Below are 21,787 nucleotides of genomic sequence, written 5' to 3' on the forward strand. Positions count from 1 at the left end.
GCCGCCGACCTCTGAGTTGGCCCGCAACCTAGGACAGGGGTGCGGTGGCTGCGGTTGAAGCCACTGCCCCTCTTCTAGGGGGTTCTCTTATTGGAGTTCCTGAATTTTTATTTTCCCCTTAAATTTTAGAAATTACTTTTAATTTTCAAGATTAGTTTTTTAATTATTGATATATAAAAAATAATAAAAATTACCAATGGCCTCGTTCAAATATTTTACTAAATCTAAAAGTTATGGCCTCAATATAATGGCTTGAAAGAGAAAAATCGCCAAACATTTTTGGCCTTTTTTCGGGTACTTCTTCCTATTGAGAAAAAAATCGAAAAATAACAAATTGTGAAAAGATATCAAGTAAACAGATGACAAAATTATCAATTTGATCATCGAAAGATCATATTACCATCAATTTGATCATTTAAATATTTTTACCATCAATATGGTCCTTCAAAGATCTTTCATTAGATAAATTAGTCCTCCATTAAAAAGACCTTTAGAAACATCATAACTCCGTCAACAATTTCTAAAATATTTAAAAAATAAAAATAAAAAGTTTTTTTTCCTTTGAGACAGTCGAGGGGCCAAACCTCGAGGACCATTCCCAACGGGCCACATCCTAGGGGGAGGTCACCAGAGACAAGTTGATGTCGCCTGTGGCTAACGGGAGGTGGGGCCTAATGTTTGCCCTCATCCCCCTATCTTTCTCGAGAGAAACAGTGGGATGCAAACCTCTGATGAGGTCCTCCTTCGGCCACCTCCCACCCAAGGGGGAGGGGGCAAACCTTAAGGGCCCCCACCAGCGGGAGACAAGCTACTGTCTCTGACGACCTCCACTAAGGGATGTGGTCGGTGGGAAGGGGCCTCGAGGTTTATCCCCTCCCTTTATCTTAAAATGAATAGTTTTTTTATTTTTATTTTTTACTTTTTTAGAGATTATTGATAAAATTATGGCGATTCTAATAGTCTTTTTAACGGAGGATAAATTTGTCTAGCGATGACTATATTAATGGTAAAAATCTTTGTAAAACCAAATTTATGGTAATATTATCTTTCGAGAACCAAATTAATAATTTTTTCTAATTAGATTATGGATAGTAACAAATCTTCAATCATCTCTCCTTGTTACTGTCATTACTTCCAAAGTTTAATTAGCTAGAAGTCATCATTAATCTATCTATTATTAGTTAATGACAAGACCTTTTGTATTCTTACTCATTATTTTTTTTGGAAAAAAATATATACCATAGCACAACATTTTGCTTCTGTATCAATTTTATCACAACTTTTTAAAATTATACTATATATCACAGCGTTTAGTGTGTAATGTCAATCATAACACGACCGTTTACTTTGTGTCAATTTTATCACAATCTTTTAAAATTACACTATATAACACATCGTTTAGGTTATAGCGTCAATTATGTCATGACGTCAAATTTTCCATAAAAATTAAACGGAAAGCTAATGTGGCGCACCCGTGGCTCAATAGTGGGTCCAGACTCTTGCCACACGAAAATAACGCATATTTCGACTTGTCCGGTGCCCTTTTACCCGCCAAACTTCCTCAACGTCAATGTCTGAATCTCATTACTGCCTCTTCACACATCTTCCGCCTCACTGCAGCACCAAATTTATTTTCAATTCAACGCTTTGCCCTTTCGTCGCCCTTTTCACTCATGAGCTTGCCAGTCTCTCTTTCACAGTTTTCACTCTTTTGTTCCCATAGAAGAAAACGATTAAAATTTGCATATCATTTGACAGGTATTAGCTTCCATTTTCTTTCTAACAATTTTTCATCTATTGTTCGCTATATGAACTGCAATAAGTTCAATATGTGATTTTATTTTTGTTCTATTGATGGTGTGATTGTTTTCAAAAAAAGCAATTTTGTATGTGAAGAAGCGGGAATGAGATTCAGGTATTGATGGTAAAGGAGTCGATTGGGTAAAAGAGCATCGAACGAGTCAAAATATAAGTTATTTCGCATCTGACAAAAGTCTGAGCCCACTATTCATTCACGTGTGCCCCACATCAGCCTTCAGTTTAATTTTCACGGAAAATTTAAAGTCATCTATAATTGACACAACACTATAAACATTGTGCTATATAGTGTAATTTTAAAAAGTTGTGATACAACACACACACAAAACAAAAAATTGTGCTATATCATATATTTTTCCCTTTTTTTAAGTATTAATAAGAAGAGAGAAAGAGATACATGCCCATGGGTAATTGCCTCGTCTTGACCGTTGCAATGTTATGCGTGACCATTTCAAGCTTCCAGCCAAGTCAGATTGGCTTCTTCTTCAGGTTCGATTGATGCTACTCATTAATTTGTAATCTCTACTTCTATTGGATAAAAATGAGAGTACATAAACAGAGGAGAAAACGCGTCAAATTACATGAAGTCGTGAAAATCCCAAATGGCCCTAACATTGGCCTAATGCGTGTATATATATGTACTTCACTGGCAGCTGCTGCGCCTTTTCTCGGTCGATCTGATGAGCTCGCGTGCTGAGTTCTAGTCCTCTGGAGCTCTACTGCCCCCTGAGTAGGGTGTCAGCCCTCTTTGTCCAGCTCCTGTTCTAGTGCGAGTCATCTGACTCTGCGGCGGCGAAGGGGAATGCGACCCAACCGTCACCGCCCAGTGCTCAGTGTCGACCTGTGATTCCTCCCTAGGGGTCCCAGCCGGGGGACCATCCTGGCTCCGGTTCTGGTAGTTGTGGAGGAGGTGGATGGGAGAGGAGCCGTGCTCTGGGGTGGCAGGGCGGCTTGAGAATGGTGTCACCGAGTTGGAGTGCTTGTTGTCCTTGGCATGCTTCTTTGCCGTGTGGTGCCATTTCTTCAATGCCGTAGCCACCCCGTTGTTGAAGATGGTCGGTTTCATTGTCGAGCCCATCTGAACTCGAAGTAACACAAAATCAGAACTCGGACTTCAGTTTAGTGATTGATTTCCTGAACAGATCGATGGAGGGGGAACCAAAAGTAGGAGGATTTACTACTAACCTGTATGACTAGAGCATAGAGTGGCAGAGTCACATAACTGCAAAGCACTTGTATTAAGACCCTGCATAAATTTTCCAGTTAGACCAACTTTGCATTAGCAGAGTCTTGAAACTAACGATCTCGACTTAAAAACTGACCCCATTGATAATCTGATGATGATGTCTTCGAGCTTGCTGTGGAAGCAGTTTCTTACGTTTTTGAATGCATACTGTAAAGCAGAAGTGATTCAGTTGTCAGCCTTGAAGAGGGAATTGTAACCTAGACCGCATCTAAGAGGATTCTTTTGGACTAAATAGATTGTGATGGTTCCCGATTTTGTAACAAGCAATGCAGGAGCCACGACGGTTGAGAGCTGTGATCAGCCTGATCGAGAAGTCAACACTCACCGTACTCCAAGCGAAGAAGGCTAGTTGGAAAGAGTTCTGTGAAGAGAAATAAAAAATGTCATGGCCAAAATCAACATATTAACGTTGCAAGTGACAGAAAATGTACGCTTCGGATGTACTTCAAGAGAACCATTGTGCAAAGAGAGCTACCCGAGCAAGCACTAATCTGGTAATTACCTGAAAGAGGGTGAGCTGGATGAGGAAGAGGATGAGCTGGGGCCGACCGAACCAGAAAAGGTCGTCCCCGGTCTGAACCACCGGGCTGCCCTTTACGACGTCTCCTCGCTCTTGAATTTTTAGTCCCATCTTTGTGATGATCATTTGAAGCTTTGTCCCAACCACTAAGATTATCTGCAACATTTACCTTTCGAGTCATCATGACTCGATATCCTTTGCATGTATATGAAATGAGAATGTACACATGTAAATGATTCAAGAAATTTTGCTTTAACTTGTACTTACAATCAAGGGGATGAAGGGCAGCCATAGGTAAGAGTACCATCCTGCACATACATAAAGATCAAACCAGCCTTCTGTTAGCCATTCGGAGCATAAAAAGTTTGCACGGAAACTCGTTTCCTGGCAGCCTTCCCAATTTTGTAAGATAGCTTTTATTAAGACAGCATCGTGAAGCTTTATTACCGTGGGCGTTCGAGAGCAGGAAGAGCACCGCGGAGAACCAAATAACTGGACTGCATATTTGACAGCAACATTGGCAGATAAGTCACCAGTTCAGAGACAAAAATAAACCTTAATGAATTAAATGTTTTGTGAACCGACTTTATGCCGACTACGTCTTTGAAATCCTCCTCCAGTGACCTGTGGATGTATTTCTGGAAGTCGAACCTTGTCTCGTTTTCAGGGGTCAGATGAGCCTGAAAAATGGGAGTTCGACATTGATTATCAGTTATAGACCCAATGGAGAGTACAACAGATGGGCATTTTGGATGGTCTATACCAATGTTTGTGTGCATATGTTTAATTTACTTACTATGATGAATCCATGTCTTAATGTCAAGTAGTCAACTTTGGTCACAGACCCAAAGAATTGTCTGAAGAAACAAACCTGCAGAAAACAGAAAACAGAGGACAACATTTTATAAGGTTTTCCTGTATTTCCAATGCTAGTAGTAATTCCATAAAAATTACTTTCCATTTTTCGTAAATAATAAGAAGCACTATGGACAATAAACTTACAATCCATCTTGTAATCGGAAGGAAAAAAAAAAAAAGAACTTACAATCCAAAGAGTAACAGGTGACTTGCTCAAAAAATGCAAATGCCTTCTCCCAAATGTTGTCTCCCTTGCAAATCTAAACCTCTCAGGATCTACAAAAAATTTAAAAAAAAAAAGGAAAGAAAATATATTTTAATATATTTGATAAGTATATCATTATATCCCGTTATGTATCAAGATAATTTACTAGTTGAATTCAAGTCAATATTATAATAGTTTGCTAGTTAAATGAAATTTCACGAATATACAGACGGCTCAAAGCAGCAGCTCTCCGATGATTTATCTAAAAACTAGATTGACTTACCTACGTCGCCCTATGTCACAGGTTCAAGTGGACGCTCAATTCGTAAGGATTAGTATGTACCTCCTCTATTAATTGATCGAAAAAGATGAATAAATAAATCTACATAGGCGAAATATATGGTCTCACTCGTTTTCTTCGCACGGGGCAAGGAAAGGGTTTGATGTGTGTGGATATGGACCAAATGCATGGTCTCTCTCGTTCAAGGAGAGATTGAGGAAAAAAAATTTCTTTTTTTTATTTTGTTTTCTTTGAAAATTGATAAGTAGGTTATTTTATGTTTCTTTTGGCATGAAAAGGGATAGTGCGAAATTCAAAGAGAAGAGAATTAATGAGTCAAATGCATGAATAATTCAATTAGAATGTATGTATTTACGTAGATGTTATTAATGCCTGGGGAAATGAAGACTGAAGAGGCAATTGACTAGGACCTGAAAAAATTGCTTAAAAGCTTACATGAAAGATCCTCATTGAAGGACAGAGGACTCTGTAAAAATAGTCCGAATTACGTAATATATAGATATAAATAGATTATTCAATAAAAATAGAACGAGCATACATTTAAAGAATTCGGAAATCAGTCAGAAGGTCAAGAAAAATATCTAGATTTTGTATAAGAGATGTCCTTCTCGGGCTAGGTTGACAATAAATTTTTAAGAATTATTGAAGAATGGGGCCAAGCCAACTGGACCATATGGATAGATAATGGCATTTAATTCAAGAGGGGGACACATTACCATTGTAATATTGATGTTCAGGTGTCTTTGTCTCGTTTTCCCACAACTTCCACCTCCTCATCTGCATGTTTTTAATTATTTCAATTAAATAAATTAACTTTTTCTTGTCCAAAACAAAAGGATAAATAAGCCAAAAAAAAAGGGGATCTCAAGAAAATATAATGATATTACCTTGAAAGTGCCCAAGGCCAAGGTTGTGATGCAGTAGAGAACATGAAATATTGCCAGCACAAAGATGAATATGTGAAGCTGGTGAATCGCATATGCTGTCATAAATGCTACTTTGCCCTGCAATTGCAAACATAACCAGATCGGTCACCCCGATGATCTTCTTTATAATTTTCTTTTATCGGACTCACGATTGTCCTTCAAAATATTAACTCGAAAGTTGTCTCACTTGCAAGAAAATATATAAGAAATGGTATCGGAAACTTCTCTAAATTCTAAACCATTTTTTAAAGAAATTTCTACTTGAGAGGGACCTCATTTTGATACCTGCGTTGTGCAACTATCCTTCCCCGATGAGGCCGAACCTCCCCCGAATGGATAAACCTTGGGCGGCCCACTACATGGGCGCCAGGTAAATGCTACTTTCCTTGAAATGCACATGCCTGATATCGGTTCTTGCAGTATGGTCAGCAGCAAAGATATGAACCCCAGCAGCATAAGCTCTGCGTGAAAGAAAGAAAAGCAATCAAAGTGGATCGACTATGGTTAAGCAACTTAGGCTCAATACACAACGACCGCTATATTGCTTTCTACATAAGACCGGACGGCGAATTCATGAAGGATCAAAGGCATGTACCTGCTTTAACTTTCTCAAGGGCCTCAACAAGAGCTGGCTTCCTTTTCCTTTCTAGCCACTGCAGATTACGTAACCACAAGTGATCAATGCTCGTAATTAAATTACTCGTAATCATAAAAAAGGCAGGCAGTTCGAGATTTCAAAACCCTCTGAAGCTTTCTTTACTACCCTTTGATCCGGCAATTGCCAGGTAAATGCGGAAAACATCAGTATGAACTATCTTCATAGAAAGAAAGTACATGAGAAAAAAGCAAAAGGAAAAGAATTAGTACAAAAAACTCGAACATCTTGGACTTATACTGACCCGACGCACTCCCGATAATTGACCGAGGAGAAATCTTCTGGAAGCAAAAGAACATATATACATGTAAATCCTGCAGCTTGTTATCATGTTGAGAATTACCTTGCCTACGAGGTGGATGATGTGTTCGACAAGGAGGGAGATGGCGAGCAACACAAAACACACAGTCGCCACTGCCCAAGTAGCGGTTTCGTCCAGATATCGCTGGTGCTCGGTCGTGTGCTCTCCCTCTTCCGCCATTTTCTTTTTCCTTTTATGCTCGCCCTTCGCTTAAAGAACTCCATATGCGCTCGCGCGCGTATATATGTAGCTCTTCTAGGTAGCCTCCAGCCGGCCCGAATTAGGTTGAGAAACTAATGAAAGGAAAGGCTATTAATGTCGACGTGATGTGTTGGTGAAGAGGGCAGATTAGAGTGAAGAAGCTGATGAAAAATCTATAGACGGAAGAGAACTGATAATAGAAGAAAATTCAAGAGTCTTTTAAGCCGGACAGACTCGCTCGCTAGCAACCGTCGTGACGAGACGAAGGGATCAATGTACCCAAAACCGGCCTTGGATTTGAAGATGGGAAGAATTGTCACCTAGTCCAAACAGTGGACGCAAGAATTAATGCCAATATATCCCTAGCTATATGCAGTCCGACTTCGATCGAGGTTGGTCTACTATACATAAGGTTGATAATATATGTACGGTACCCGCGGAAAAAATATATATATGTATGATACATGCAAATAAATTATTTGTATTTTTCAAGTAAATTACTTGACCGGAAGTAACTTACTTGCTCTTAACATTATTTACTTTGAGTTATAAGTAAATTCCTTGAAAATTTTCAAGTAAGTACATGTATGTATCATGCATGCATTTCAAATGTATGTATCCTAGAATTTTTCTATATTTCAGCGTCTGTATCAAATTAGTAACATCTTACATATTCTATATTGTAACTAGTCGAAGAACCCGCGTATTACACGGGATAGAACGTGATCTTATTTTCATTAATTTTATTAGGCTAAATAAAAGCGGAAATCCTAAAACTATGCAAAATGTTAAATTGAAGTCCTAATTGTATCAGTTTGGCTCAAGTAATCATATACGTTTAATCTGTTAGGTATGTTCAGTCCGAAATCGCAATTGAAAGTTAAGGCCGTTAAGTCGCTCCATGTGGCACCTTTTGATTGGTAGATTTAAATTTTTATTCATTTAGAATTTTAAAAAATGTAAAAATATAAATATAAATATAAATAAGAAAGAGATTTAATATGAATGACACATCAGGTTGCAGGTATCCCCGGATAATCTGAGATTATCACGGATTATCTTTGCTCTGCGGTGATGAGAATTCTTTGGAATGGGGAAGTTACCAACCCATTTCCCATTAAGAGGGGTGGACGTCAGGGCTGCTCATTATCTCCTTATATATATATCTTTGTGTTACGTGTAGAAAGGCTGGCTCATTTCATTAATGAGACGATGGCGACCAATGCGAGTGGGACGACACGACCCTCCTATTTGTCATATGTTATTCGCTGATGATCTTTTGCTTTTTGCAGAGGCATCGAGCAGGCAAATGGAAGTTACCTACCAGGCACTAGATAGATTTTGCTCAATATCGGTTCAGAAGGTCAGTGAAGCCAAGACACTGGTTTTCTTTTTCGTGTATTGTTCCAGCAGAGGAGAGAGAACATATTCTCTTTCTTTTTTTCGTTTTTCGGTAAGGGAAGGGACAAGACAAGAGCCCAAATAAAAAATTAAAGTATATAGAGGTGGGGTATGAAGAGCATGTTTGGTTTCAAGATGATATTTTAGAATCACAATTTTAATTTAATTCTATCCACAACAATACAAAATAATTCATACAAAGTCAAAGAGTGGACCCCATTTATATCACTTTTTTTCATAACAAAACAACATAACACATACAAAGTCAAAGGGTGGGCCCCATTTATACCACTCAAAATCAAAATCAAAATCAAAATCTGATTTTAAAATCCTACTATAAAACCAAACGCAACCGAAATCCCTAATGATATCACCTAACATGAAATCACTTAATCCTAAAATAGAGTCATATTCTTTCTATTAGCTCATTTGGGGCATGCAGCAATCAATATATTTCATTGGAGGTGGGATATTTTTAGGCATATATGGATAATCTCTCTGCCTTGCAAGTGGCAGCAATGAAGCCGCCAGCGGCGAATGACCCATCTTCTTTAAGTAGAGCGGCATAGGGTATCATTACTGGGAAGCTGATTAACCTCGGTGAAGAAGACCTGCTCGAGTTCTTTGCATTGAAAATCTGCAACTTCTGGCTGCACTATTTTTTGCATGGTACATAGTAGTGTAAATTAAATTAATGGGGATGTGCTCAGAATGAATGGTAAGGCTCAATCCTTTATTGTTCGATTGTAAGACAAGTAATCTACTGTCCCTCTTAACACACTTTTTAAATGGCCATAAGTTCGATCAATTTATCTCTACTTTGGGCGAGATTCTGCAATTAGCCACGTAAAGAACTCGGCCTTTACGTACATTTGTAATGCATTAGTGATCGTTTTAATGTTAAACCAGTATTACTCTTCCATCTGCTTCGTACATTTTCTATCCAAATCTGATATTTAGGTATTGCACAAGCAATCCCGATAAAAAGTGATACCCTCATGGTTATTCTTTCATTTTTTTTTCCATGTGGGATTATAATTGGGTTAGCGTGTAGGTGCACAACGCACATACGCGTAACTGAACTCTGATACCATATTGAATTTCCATTGGGATTATACAGACACAGGCTTATATCCACTTAAAACTCAAGCTGATATCCATTGGTAGTACCTAATCCTCATATAAACCCGTTGTTATTCTTTCATTTTTTCAATGTGATATTATAAGTCCCAACACTGGCGAGATCAGATTGGCTACTTCTTTGGTTTTGATTGATGCTACTCATTAATTTGGAATCTCTACTTCTATTGGAACAAAATGAGTGTACATAAACAGAAGAGAAAGTGCGTAACATGAAGCTGCAAAAAATCCCAAATGGCCCTAACATTGGCCTAATGTGTATATTTATATGTATACTTCACAGGCAGCTGCTGCTCCTTTTATGTACATGCCATGTACAACGAAAGTCACACACTTCAAGGTCAGCAGACTCACGTAGCTTTGCCCCGTTTCCTGGTCCATCATCTGTACCTCGGTTCACTTCCCGAACGTGAAATCCGAGGAGCTGTTATTCATGGAGTGCTGATAAGTTCCAGTCCTTTGGAGCTCAACAGCCCCCTGGGTTGGGTGTTGGCCCTCTTCGTCCAGCTCTACTATATCTGCTTTCCTGTTCCAGTGGGAGTCATCGGCCTCGTCGTGGCTGTATCTCGAAGGGGAATGTGACCCAACAGTCACCGCCCAGTGCTCAGTCTCGACGTGCGATGCCCTAGGGGTCACCGGGAGGCTGTCGAGACTCCGGTTCTGGTAGTTGTGGAGGAGGTGGATGGGAGAGGCACTGCGCTCTGGGGTGGCAGGGCGGCTTGAGAATGGTGTCACCGAGTTGGAGTGCTTGCTCTCCTTGGTGTGCCTCTTCGCCGTGTGGTGCCAGTGCTTCAGTGCCGTAGCCACCCGGTCATTGAAGATGGTTGGTTTCATTGTTGAGCCCATCTGCACCAATTAATGAGTATGAATATATATTCATAATTCACACGGTGGTCTCCCACAAACAGACTGAACTCGGAGTAACACGAAATCAGAACTCAGACTTCAGTTTAGTGATTGATTTCCTAAACAGATCAATGTCGGAGCAAACTGAAAGTAGGAGCTAGGATTTACTACTAACCTGTGTGACTAGAGCATAGAGTGGCAGGGTCACATAACTGCAAACAACTTGTACTAAGACCCTGCATAAAAATTTTCCAGTTAGACCAACTTTGCATTAGCACGGTTTTCAAAGTATCGATCAGCCAACGCTCGACTTAAAAACTCACCCCATTGATAATCTGATGACGATGTCTTCAATCTTGCTGTGGAAGCAGTTTCTTACGCTTTTGAATGCATACTGTGAAGCAGAAGTGATTCAATTGTCAGCCCAGGAGAGGGAATTGTAACTTAGACAGCGTCTAAGAGGATTCTTTCAGACTAAACTGATCGCGATGGTTCGCGATCTTGTAACAAGCAATGGGGGAGCCACAACGATCAAGAGCTGTGATCAGCCAGATCGAGAAGTCAACACTCACCGTACTCCAAGCAAAGAAGGCTAGTTGGAAAGCATTCTGTGAAAGAAACCAAAAATGAAATGGCCGAAATCAGCATATTAATGTTCCAAGTGACAGAAAATGTACGCTTCGGATGTAATTCAAGCGAAAAGTTGTGCACAAAGAGCTACCCGAGTAAGTACTAATCTGATAATTACCTGAAAGAGGACGAATTGGATGAGGAAGAGGATGAACCGGGGCCGACCGAACCAGAAAAGGTCGTCATCGGGCTGAACCACTGGGGTGCCTTTTACCACATCCCCTCGCTCTTGAATTTGGATTCCCATCTTCGTGATGATCATTTGGAGCTTCGTCCCCACCAGTAAGATTATCTGCAACATTTGCATTTCGAATCATCACGACTCAAATATCCTTTGTATGTATATGAAAGGAGAATGTACACTAGGAAATGATCAAGAATATTGGTTTAAGTTGGGCTTACAATCAAGGAGATGAAGGGCAACCATAGGTAAGAGTACCATCCTGCACAAAGATAAAGATCAAACCAGCCCTTTCTTAGCCATTCGGAACATAAAAGGTTTGCACAAAAACTCGTTTCCGGGCTGCTTTCACTATTTTGTAAGATAGCTTCTATGAATACATCATCGTGAATCTTTATTACCGCTTGTGTTTGAGAGCAGGAAGAGCACTGCAGAGAACCAAATAACTGGACTGCAAATTTGACAGCAACATTGGCTGGTAAGTCACTAATCCAGAGGGAAAAATAAATCTCTGATGAATTAAATGTTTTGTGAACCGACCTTATGCCGACTATGACTTTGAAATCCTCCTCGAGCGACCTGTGGATGTATTTTTGGAAGTCGAATCTTGTCTCGTTTTCAGGGGCCAGATGTGCCTGAGATAGGAGTTAGACGATGATTATCAGTTATGGATCCAATGGAGATTACATCAGATGGGCATTTTGGATGGTCTATACAAATGTTTTTTTATATGTTTAATTGACTTACTATGATGAATCCATGTCTTAATGCCATGTAGTCAACTTTGGTCACAGACCCAAAGAACTGTCTGAAGAAACAGACCTACAGAAAACAGAGGACAACATTTTATAAGGTTTTCCTGTATTTCCAATGCCAGTAATAATTCCAGAAAAAAAAATTGTCTTCCATTTTTATAAATAACAAGGTGATACACACGCTTTGCGCGGTAATATTTTATCAATTCTTTTATAGGTTAATGTAAATAATCAATACATACGATGCGAATAAATAAATAAAAACATATATTTTAATATTTTAAGATAGTAACTCTATCTTAAAGAAATATCATGCAAGAGTAAAGGTTTATATAAAGCAACTAGAAGATATATATATGAAATGAAACGAACTTTAAAGTCCACCATTCATAAGAATTTCGGTGCGTTGAATTTGATAAGATATCTATTATTTCAAAAAGGCTCATAATTATACATCAATACATACAAATAATATGGGCATATAACGAAAAATCGTTGAATATGATATATCAATTAAAATATGATGAAAGTTCATTTTGCCAGAATTAAAAAGGACAAATACACGAATCTCTCTATTCAGAATTAAATTCTCTGAACAGTTTAAAAGACTATTAACCATGAGCTGATAGTTTTAAAATAGCGTCCTCTCATAAGTACTCGTCGGTTTTTATATATTATAATAGATAATAAGCATTATGGACAATAGACTTACAATCCAAAGAGTAACAGGTGACTTGCTCCAAAAATGCAGATGCCTTCTCCCAAATGATGTATCCCTTGCAAATCTAAACCTCTCAGGATCTACAGAAGATTTCAAAAAAAGGAAAAAAACATTCTTTTATCTTGTTTGCTAAGTATATCATCATATTAATTTTTTAACTATGTATCGAAATAATTTACTACTTAAATTCAAGTCAATATTATAAATAATATTTTTAGTTAAATGGATTTTTATGAATGACTAGACAGCGCAAAGTACTGGTCTGATGATTGATCTAATAATTTTTTAACGGAGACATTACAAGCATACATTTAAGATACTCACCAGTCGGAAGGCAAAAAAAAAATCTAGATTTTGTATATATCCTGTCCTTCTCAAAAAAATAATAATTTAAGAATTATTGAAGAAGGGGCCAAGCCAACTGGACCACATGGATAGATAATAGCATTTAATTCAAGAGGGGGGACACATTACCATTGAAATATTGATGTTCGATTGTCTTTGTCTCGTTTTCCCACAACTTCCACTTCCTCATCTGCATGTTTTTCATTATTTCAATTAAATAAATCAACTTTTTCTTGTCCAAAACAAAACTAGATAAGTAATTAAACCAAAAGAAAAGGGGCTCTCAAGAAAATATAATATATTACCTTGAAAGTGCCCAAGGCCAAGGTTATGATGCAGGAGAGAACATGGCAAATTGCCAGCACAAAGATGAATATGTGAAGCTGGTGAATTGCATATGCTGTCATAAATGCTACTTTGCCCTGCAATTACAAACATAACCAGATTGGTCATTCCGATTATCTTCTTTATAATTGTCCTTTATCGGACACGCGATTGTCCTTCGAAATATTAACTCGAAAGCTATTTCACTTATAAGAAAATATAGAAGAAATGGTATGGGAAATTCTCTAAATTCTAACTTTAATTTTAAGATTTCACAATTTAATTTTAAGATTTTAACTCTAACTTTAATTCTACTCACTACATAACAAAAGTCAGCAACACAATTATTATTTTTTCATTTTTCTTCAATTTTTTTAATCATTCAATTCAATTTTTAATAATAAATTCTCTCAACTATTCATTACTTTTTTCACAATTCAACAATACAATCATTACTTTTTTTCAACTATTCATTACTTTTTCACAGTTTTTCTCATAATTCAACATCACAATCATACAAACCAATTAAAATCAAAACTCAACTCAACTCAGCTCAATTCTAAAACCAAACACACTATAAACCATTTTTTAAAGAAATTTCTATTTGAAAGCAACCTCATTTTGATACCTGCGTTGTGCAACTATCCTTCCCCGTCGAGGCCGAACTTTCCCCGTATGGATAAACCTTGGGCGGCCCACTACAGGGGCGCCAGGTAAATGCTACTTTCTTTGAAATGCACATGCCTGATATCGGATCTTGAAGTATGGTTAGCAGCAAAGATATGAAACCCAGCAGCATAAGCTCTGCGCGAAAGAAAGAAAAGCAGTCGAAGTGGATCGATTATGGGTAGGCAACTTAGGCTCAATACACAATGACTGTTATATCGCTTTCTACGTAAGACCGGACGGCGAATTCATGAAGGACCAAAGGCATGTACCCTCTTTAACTTTCTCAAGGGCCTTAACAAGTGCTGGCTTCCTTTTCCTTTCTAGCCACTGCAGAATACGTAACCACAAGTGATCAATACTCGTAAACTACTCTTAATCATAAAAAAGGCAGGCAGTTCGAGATTTCAAAAACCTCTGAAGCTTTCTTTACTACCCTTTGATCCGGCAATTGCCGGGTACATGTAGAAAACATCAGTATGAACTATCTTCATAGAAAGAAAGTATATGTCAAAAAGCAAAAGGAAATGAATTAGTGCGAAAAACTCAAACATCTTCGACTTATACTGACCCTACGCACTCTCGATAATTAACTGAGGAGAAATCTTCCGGAAGCAAAAGAAGAACATACATGTAAAACCTGAAGCTTGTTATCATGCTGAGAATTACCTTGCCTACGAGGTGGATGATGTGCTCGACAAGGAGGGAGATGGCGAGCAACGCAAAACACACAGTCGCCACTGCCCAAGTCGCAGTTTCGTCCAGCTTTCGCTCGTACTCTTCCACCATTTCTTTTCCTTTTATGCTCACCCTTCACTTAAACAAGAGGCGTACACACATGTATATATATATATATATATATATATGTAGTTCTCCTCCTGCGGGCCAGAGTTAGATCGTGAAAACCGGATGAAATGCTATTAATATTGACGTGAAGTGAAGGAGAAGGGGCAGGGGGCAGACTAAAGTGAAGAAGCTGTTGAATGGCTGTCCAAAGACCAACTTGTGTTATTGCGTTTTTGCAGGCCTATCTCCTATATATATATGTACCTATGTGCATGTATATATATATATATATTTTTTTTTTCAGTAACTTATATGTATACATATATGTGTGTGCGCGTATAGACATAGTATAGGCACTCAACTGAGAAGAACCGGTAATAGAAGAAAATTCAAAGGCTTTGGACTAGTCCAAACGGTGGAGAGTGGACTCGAAAAATGCCAATATATCCCTATATACAGTTAGATATATATCTGCGTCTATATCAAATTAGTAACATCTTCCGACCGAAAATAAAAGAAAAGGTAACATCTTACATATTTGTCTTTTTTGGGTGAAACCATCTTATATATTATTAAAAAGAGTCTAACGCAGTAACGCATACTTTTGTCGGGTAATTCAAAAGTTATAAATTCGATACTTAATGAGACTACGCGTATTCCTTTATTAGCTATTAGGATTTTTATTTTATTATATTAGACCTATGAACCTTCCTGTGTAACCAAAAAAAATATCTTACATATTTTATATTGTAATTAATCTTTTATATTTTATGTTCTTTCACTGTTTTATCTATTTGATGATTACCGTAACATATAATAAAGATAGAAAATAATAATATATATGTGTATTTAACGGTCAGTGAGGATTGAGACCTGGGGTGGGGACGAAAAATTACGTGTAATTGACTTTTAATTTCAACCGGAAAATTATGGGTTGACGTGATCAAAAGGAAATTATAAAACACACGCAAGACAAGAGAAAAGCCACCCAAGGGCAAATTAGGAAGAGGATTAGAGAGACGTCAATAGTAAATATAAATTAAAGATTATATTATGAAGTACGTACCTCCAAGATTAAAGGAGGATTTGTACAAATGGGCCAATAAATTTGTTTGCTAATTTTTCAACTATCTTTAACAAATTTTGACCATCTATTCCCAAATGTTTCATCTACTTTTTATCCATTTATTAAGTTTCAAACTTACCCATCATTGGGGTGTATTATCTCTCAACTAAATCAATTCCCGTCCAATCATGGTGCATTTTGCTACCAATGGTCGGTAAAATTCCAATCTAAGATTTGATCATGTCATTGGGCATGCATGACTCGTGACTAGCTATTCCGGAGCCAGAGGCTCTTCAAATGGAATATCGCGCGTGGTTGTTTTTCCAATATCCGGTATTCGACTTCATTCTGTTTTTGAACCTCCAAGATTCTCTACCTATAATAGCTAGCAAATCATTTCGTGCCCAGTAAAGGGTTAATTCTTTATCAATATGCATGGGCAATATATTATAATATAAAGTCTTGAGGTTTGACTAATCTCCAATAATTCGAAAAGACATTAGTATTTTTTAATTGTATATTATCTTCTCCCATAAAGCATTTGGCGTTCTTCTAACTAAAAATTTGTTAACTAAATTAATCCTACGATTTATGTTAGTCAAGCCAATTATAAATTAGTGATTACTGGAGGATTTGGTGATGTAACACCCCAGGTCTGCGACACGTGTACATGTATACTAATGAAAATCCTAATGAAAAATACAAAGCATTGAACCGGTCATGGAGGGGTCCGTTTGTACAAGTGGAAGAAAAGCCAGATGCATATGATCATAATAATCATGTTGATTGTAATTTTGCTATCGTCGCAAAAACTCTCGAGGCGAACCATGCGTGAGACTATTCATCTCAATAAGGCTATTCCAAAATTGACATGCCCTCCCGTTCGAGAAATATCTTCCTACATACATAGACTTGTCAAATTGGGAAATTCAAAACCGATGGAAAGAAAATTGGGATATATATATATATATATATATATAACTTCTTTTCCGGGAAAATTATCGATTGTATGTTAACTAAAGAGAGACATCGACCAAAGAAGAGAAGATCATAAAGATAAGAACTTAATAATCTACCCCAAAATAGAAAAGATATGAACTTGGTAGATTCTTGTCTTATGAAATGTCTAATTAATACTCCTTTCAATATCATATGAAGATGAGTCGTGTATATTCCGTCAGAGAAGAAGATTGAACCTATGCATGCAATGCAACGCTACTTGTTTTTTTCTGGTCACTAGTGGGTGGGTCGGGGTCTAAGGCCCTTTCAACATCCATACTTTCAAATTACAAAAGGACTTCTTCTACGTGGAGTTTCCAAGTTTGACCGGAGGATTCATCGCAACGAGAAAAGTCAACGCGTACAAATGTGTACTTATGTCCCCAGCCAGCCTATGGAACATTATTTGGGCAAGGGATAACGAGTGGTTCCTGAATTTTCACGGCCTATTAGTTAAGAGATTTTGAAAATATAATGGGAAACGGTCGTCCCCAGTGTTTATTTTCTTTTTGGTGAACGTCGTCCTCCCTTTTTTTCTGAATAAAAACTCGGTCTTATCTCTATGAGATTCCATGTGGAGCCATTCATCAATAATTAAATTGACATGATTGGTGATTACCCATATATATTATCTGTTGATTTTGACCACTTTTACATATTCATGTACGTTAATATGAAGTAATTAGTTTTTCTTCATTTATCTAAACGTCAACTTCCAAATCAATTAATGGAGTAATATGAAAGAATAAACTTCACTTTCATCTTAGCAAGATTATCTTGGAATATGCCGTGCATGAGCCGGCGGATCAAAGATCTTTCTTTTGTAAAATAATCAATTTTTATTTTCTTTCTTTCTTTTTTAATTTTATTGAATGGATAATTATTTGTAAAATAATCAATCAATCAGGTTTTTCTTTATAATTGTTTCTTAGTTTCTCAGGATATTGATTGGATCGTTAAATATGACACTACACTGATATGCTTTACGGTTTCGATGTCCCATGTTGTCTTTCTTTGATCGTTAAATATGACGCTGCAGTGATTTGCTTCTACTACATATCTATTCCTCGTCCAATCCAAAGAAATGGGAAAAAAAACGATATATATATATATATATATATATTACGTGCGAAAGTGCTTGGAGTTGGTGCAATGAATTCAAAATAATAACACAATACAATCAAGTAAAATTCTATCAATCTCTCTTTAATTTGTCAAGTATCTTTTTCAAGTCTCAATTCCTTTATCATATAATAAATCATTGGAACGGCTCAAAATTTGTAATATTATACATAGAAAAAATAAACTAATAATAAAATCAATTACGTCACACGTGAGCATGAATTTAGTCTCACTACCAAAAATATTGGGATTACCAAGGGATTGCGTTCCTTGGTAAAATTCCCTCAAAAGGCCCTCAGAAACTTTATTGAGGGATTTTTCCCTAGGTAATTACCGAGAGAAAATCCATCGGTAATTTCCTCAGTAAAATAATAAAGAAAATAAAGAAAATAAAGAAAATATTTTAAAAAATAAGTTACCCAAAGAAAAATCCCTTGCCAATATAAAAAAATATCAATTTTTTAATAAAAATAAAAATAATAAAAATGATAAATGAGAAAATTAATATTTTTTTACAATAATAATTGTAGAGATATATATCACATATAAATCATATTTCTCGAAGAGAATATTATATTGTAAGTTAAATATAAAATTAATTTAATTTAGGATTGAACGTTTTAAATATTTATATTAAATATGAAATCAATTAATTTAAATATTTAAAATTTGAGTTTTTGAACAAATATATATAAATAAATATATAAATATAATTACGTGTCAGTAATGGACATGCTAATTTTATCTCCAAGTTAGTAAACAATAGTTTATGTATTGAAAATAATTAAGATTATGTTTATGCTCAAAGCGCGATTTATAAATAGATGCATTTTATAGTTACTTACCATTTTAATATTGTACAGGAAAAGTTTTAAAAAAATGAATGAAATAAATAGTATTAGAAATAAAACCACAAAAATTATTATAGGGTATTTATATCGAATAAATAAAACATAAGTGCAACTATACAGTAAATAATTAAAATTAAGTCAGAAAAACTTTTAGCAAATTTATTTTGATAAAGAAAAAGATTAGAAGTTAATTAAAAAATTAAATACAGTCTATGATAAGTAGAAACAATTGCATAGGAAAGAGACAAAGACATGGCATAGCGTGGTGATAGCGCCGGACCCGGGTTCAAATCTTATCCAGAGCAAAAAAGTGCTAGAATTATTTGTGGGAGGGGAGCACCAGCGCCGATGCTCCCCCGGTTAGTGGGCCGACCTGGGCCTCCCTAGTCTTGGGCCTGACAATTTTTTTTCCTTGGAAAATCCGTCGGTACGTTATCGAGGGAATTTTTCCTCGGTAATCTCTTGGTTTTGCCGAGGGACAATGTCCCCGATCAAGTGCAATGGGATGTGTCTACTCTCCCTGCTTGTGGCTCGTCCGTGATAACTTCTTTGGATTTGCGCCTTGGAAGATCCCTCGGTAATTTTGTCGAGGCAAAAATCCCTCGAGAATCCTTCTATAATCTTGCTTACCGAGGAATCCTCCCCTCGATAATCCCGGTAATTTTAGCAATGTCTTTCCAAGTACGCACACAATCAGGTGTAATAGGAATGAGAGGTCCTAGTTATCTTTGCTCACGCTGCACACCCAAATGTTATCCCTCGTTAAAAGATTCACACACTATATTCAATTTCTCATTCTTCATGGAATATATAATCAGCATATATTTTCGTATCTATAATTTAAATGGCATCTATATATGCATATATAATCGAAACTATATATATATATATTCAAATGGCATATATATCCATATAGTTCAGACTATATTCCGTTATATATAATACATATATTAGGCCATGTATATATATAATCAACATATTCTACTGCATATTCTTTGCTTTGTATATATATACTCCGTTGGGCTATATGTGGATGTAACTTATATATTTGATTGACAATTTATATGAGAATATTTTCTTGATAAAACAATATAAAATCTTCTTCTAGTTTCATGATAATATGACAACGTTAGAGAGATTCATTTTATATCTTTGAAAACGTGACGACGTGAGAATTCATCTCCGAACTTTGTTATTTTATATATATATATATATATATATATTTTGAGCCAATATCTTATACTATTATACAAGAGAATTTCTTATTTTATAATTATCTCTCCATTTTCTATAGTTTCTATAACACTCTAGGCAAATCCCACATCGACCAAAGAAAAAAGGGAGGAATGCTAGCTAGAAATTTTGAATTTTCTGTACACATTGACTTTTTATTATATAGTGTATCATGCACGTACAAATTTTATACAAATTTTCTCAAAGTAGTTGTTGTTATTCTTATTGTTGTTGTTGTTGTTGTTATTGTTATTATGCTAGGATGCTATCCGTTGGACCAGCAGCTTGATCTTTAGTTGTGATGGACCGGGACTGGGAGGAGGCAAAGAAGCTGCAGACAAGAACTGCAACCGGAGGGGAAGGAAAGGAGAGCCGATCGGGTAGGGAGAGACAGGGACGAGGAGGGGCAGCCACCGCGCCGTTTCTACTGTGACTAGGTAGGACAGGGTAGGTAGGTTAGAGTAGCCGATCTAGGCAAGTCGGGGTTCAATCACAACCTGTCAGAAGGCAAGGATGCCATTGTTGTCATTGTCATCATGTTCACCCCCCCCCCCCCTTGGCCTATAACTCTAACCGAAGAGGGAGAAGGCGCGGCCACCAGAAAGGAAGGGGAGATAGACACCAAACGAACCTTGCGAAACGAAGAGATTGAGGTGGAGGGCTGATATAATTTTATGATTTTGGGTGTATTTGATCTTTTTCTCTAATATATCATGCATCATAAAGCTCACCACCATTTACTTAGGTCTTGTTCGCTACACAGAAATAGAATGAAATGAATTTTATATAGGAAATGTAATCGTATTTGGTCAAAAAATGTGATTTTTTTTAATGACCATCACAAAATGAATGAATATAATTATAATATTATACTTATTTATCAAAATCATGTTATATACATTCTTAGAAATATAAAGGGTAAATTGCACCAGTAGTCCAAAATGTTTTACAAATGTTTCATGATGGTCCAAAAAGTTTTTTTCGCTACATGATGGTACAAAATGTTTCAAAGTTGTTTCATGATGGTACAAACCGTCAACTCGAGCTTAACGCCGTCAAGCCAACGCTGACGTGACTACTATGTGTCACCTCCTTGCTGACGTGGCCGAAAAATTTTAAAGAATTCGAAAAAAAAAACGGGGAAAACGGGGAAAAAGAAGGGGAAAGGGGAAAAACGGCGAAAAAGAAGGGAAACGGGGAAGGGAAAAGGAAAAGGGAAAAGAAGGGGAAGAGGAAAGGGAAAAGAAGGGGAAAGGAAAAGGGAAAGAGGGGAAATTTTAAATTTTAAATTTTTAGAAAATTAAAAAAAATTTATAAAAAAAAATTATTTAAAAAATTAAATTTTAAAAAAAAATAAAATTTTTAATATTTTAAAATGTTTTTTTCTAAATTTTTACTCTTTTTTGTATTTTTTGTATTTTTTTATTTTTTTTATATTTTTAAAAAAAAATAAAAAAAATTAAATTTTTTAAAAATAATTTTAAAATTTTCAATATTTGAAAATATTTTTTTATTTTTTTTTCAAAATTTTTACTCTTTTTTTGTATTTTTTTTAATTATTTTTGTATTTTTTTGGACTTTTTAAAATTTTATTTTGTCTTAAATGACGTGGCGCACTATGATTGGTTACACGTAACAAAAGTGACACATAGGACGCGCCACGTCAGCAAAATGTTAACGGCGTCAGCTC

General features: G+C 36.4%; 2 protein-coding genes across 3 annotated transcripts; both read right to left on the reverse strand.

Annotated features, from left to right (window-relative positions):
- Positions 1-2,170: 2,170 nt before the first annotated feature.
- Positions 2,171-7,349, reverse strand: LOC116197669 (MLO-like protein 2). Of its 2 annotated transcripts, none has more exons than XM_031527863.1 (15): positions 6,873-7,347; positions 6,470-6,527; positions 6,160-6,335; positions 5,836-5,952; positions 5,665-5,725; positions 4,630-4,718; positions 4,381-4,455; positions 4,170-4,264; positions 4,032-4,081; positions 3,852-3,892; positions 3,567-3,740; positions 3,390-3,425; positions 3,141-3,211; positions 3,004-3,064; positions 2,171-2,896 (listed from the first exon to the last, which is right to left on the reverse strand). In XM_031527863.1, exons 1-15 carry the CDS (start codon positions 7,008-7,010, stop codon positions 2,519-2,521), a joined length of 1,620 nt encoding a protein of 539 aa, XP_031383723.1. In that variant the 5' UTR covers positions 7,011-7,347; the 3' UTR covers positions 2,171-2,518. The 2 variants fall into 2 exon arrangements, with proteins under 2 accessions (XP_031383723.1, XP_031383724.1); XM_031527864.1 differs by having other exon boundaries at positions 2,327-2,896; positions 3,567-3,753; positions 6,873-7,349.
- Positions 7,350-9,716: 2,367 nt separating this feature from the next.
- On the reverse strand, positions 9,717-15,069 carry LOC116198157 (MLO-like protein 2). The gene is made up of 15 exons (XM_031528509.1): positions 14,710-15,069; positions 14,313-14,370; positions 14,003-14,178; positions 13,356-13,472; positions 13,180-13,240; positions 12,697-12,785; positions 11,977-12,051; positions 11,770-11,864; positions 11,631-11,680; positions 11,451-11,491; positions 11,167-11,340; positions 10,991-11,026; positions 10,742-10,812; positions 10,594-10,654; positions 9,717-10,418 (listed from the first exon to the last, which is right to left on the reverse strand). Exons 1-15 carry the CDS (start codon positions 14,827-14,829, stop codon positions 9,969-9,971), a joined length of 1,674 nt encoding a protein of 557 aa, XP_031384369.1. The 5' UTR covers positions 14,830-15,069; the 3' UTR covers positions 9,717-9,968.
- Positions 15,070-21,787: the final 6,718 nt, after the last annotated feature.

Source organism: Punica granatum, chromosome 2, assembly GCF_007655135.1.
Source record: "Punica granatum isolate Tunisia-2019 chromosome 2, ASM765513v2, whole genome shotgun sequence".
In the NCBI taxonomy this organism is placed as follows: Eukaryota; Viridiplantae; Streptophyta; class Magnoliopsida; order Myrtales; family Lythraceae; genus Punica; species Punica granatum.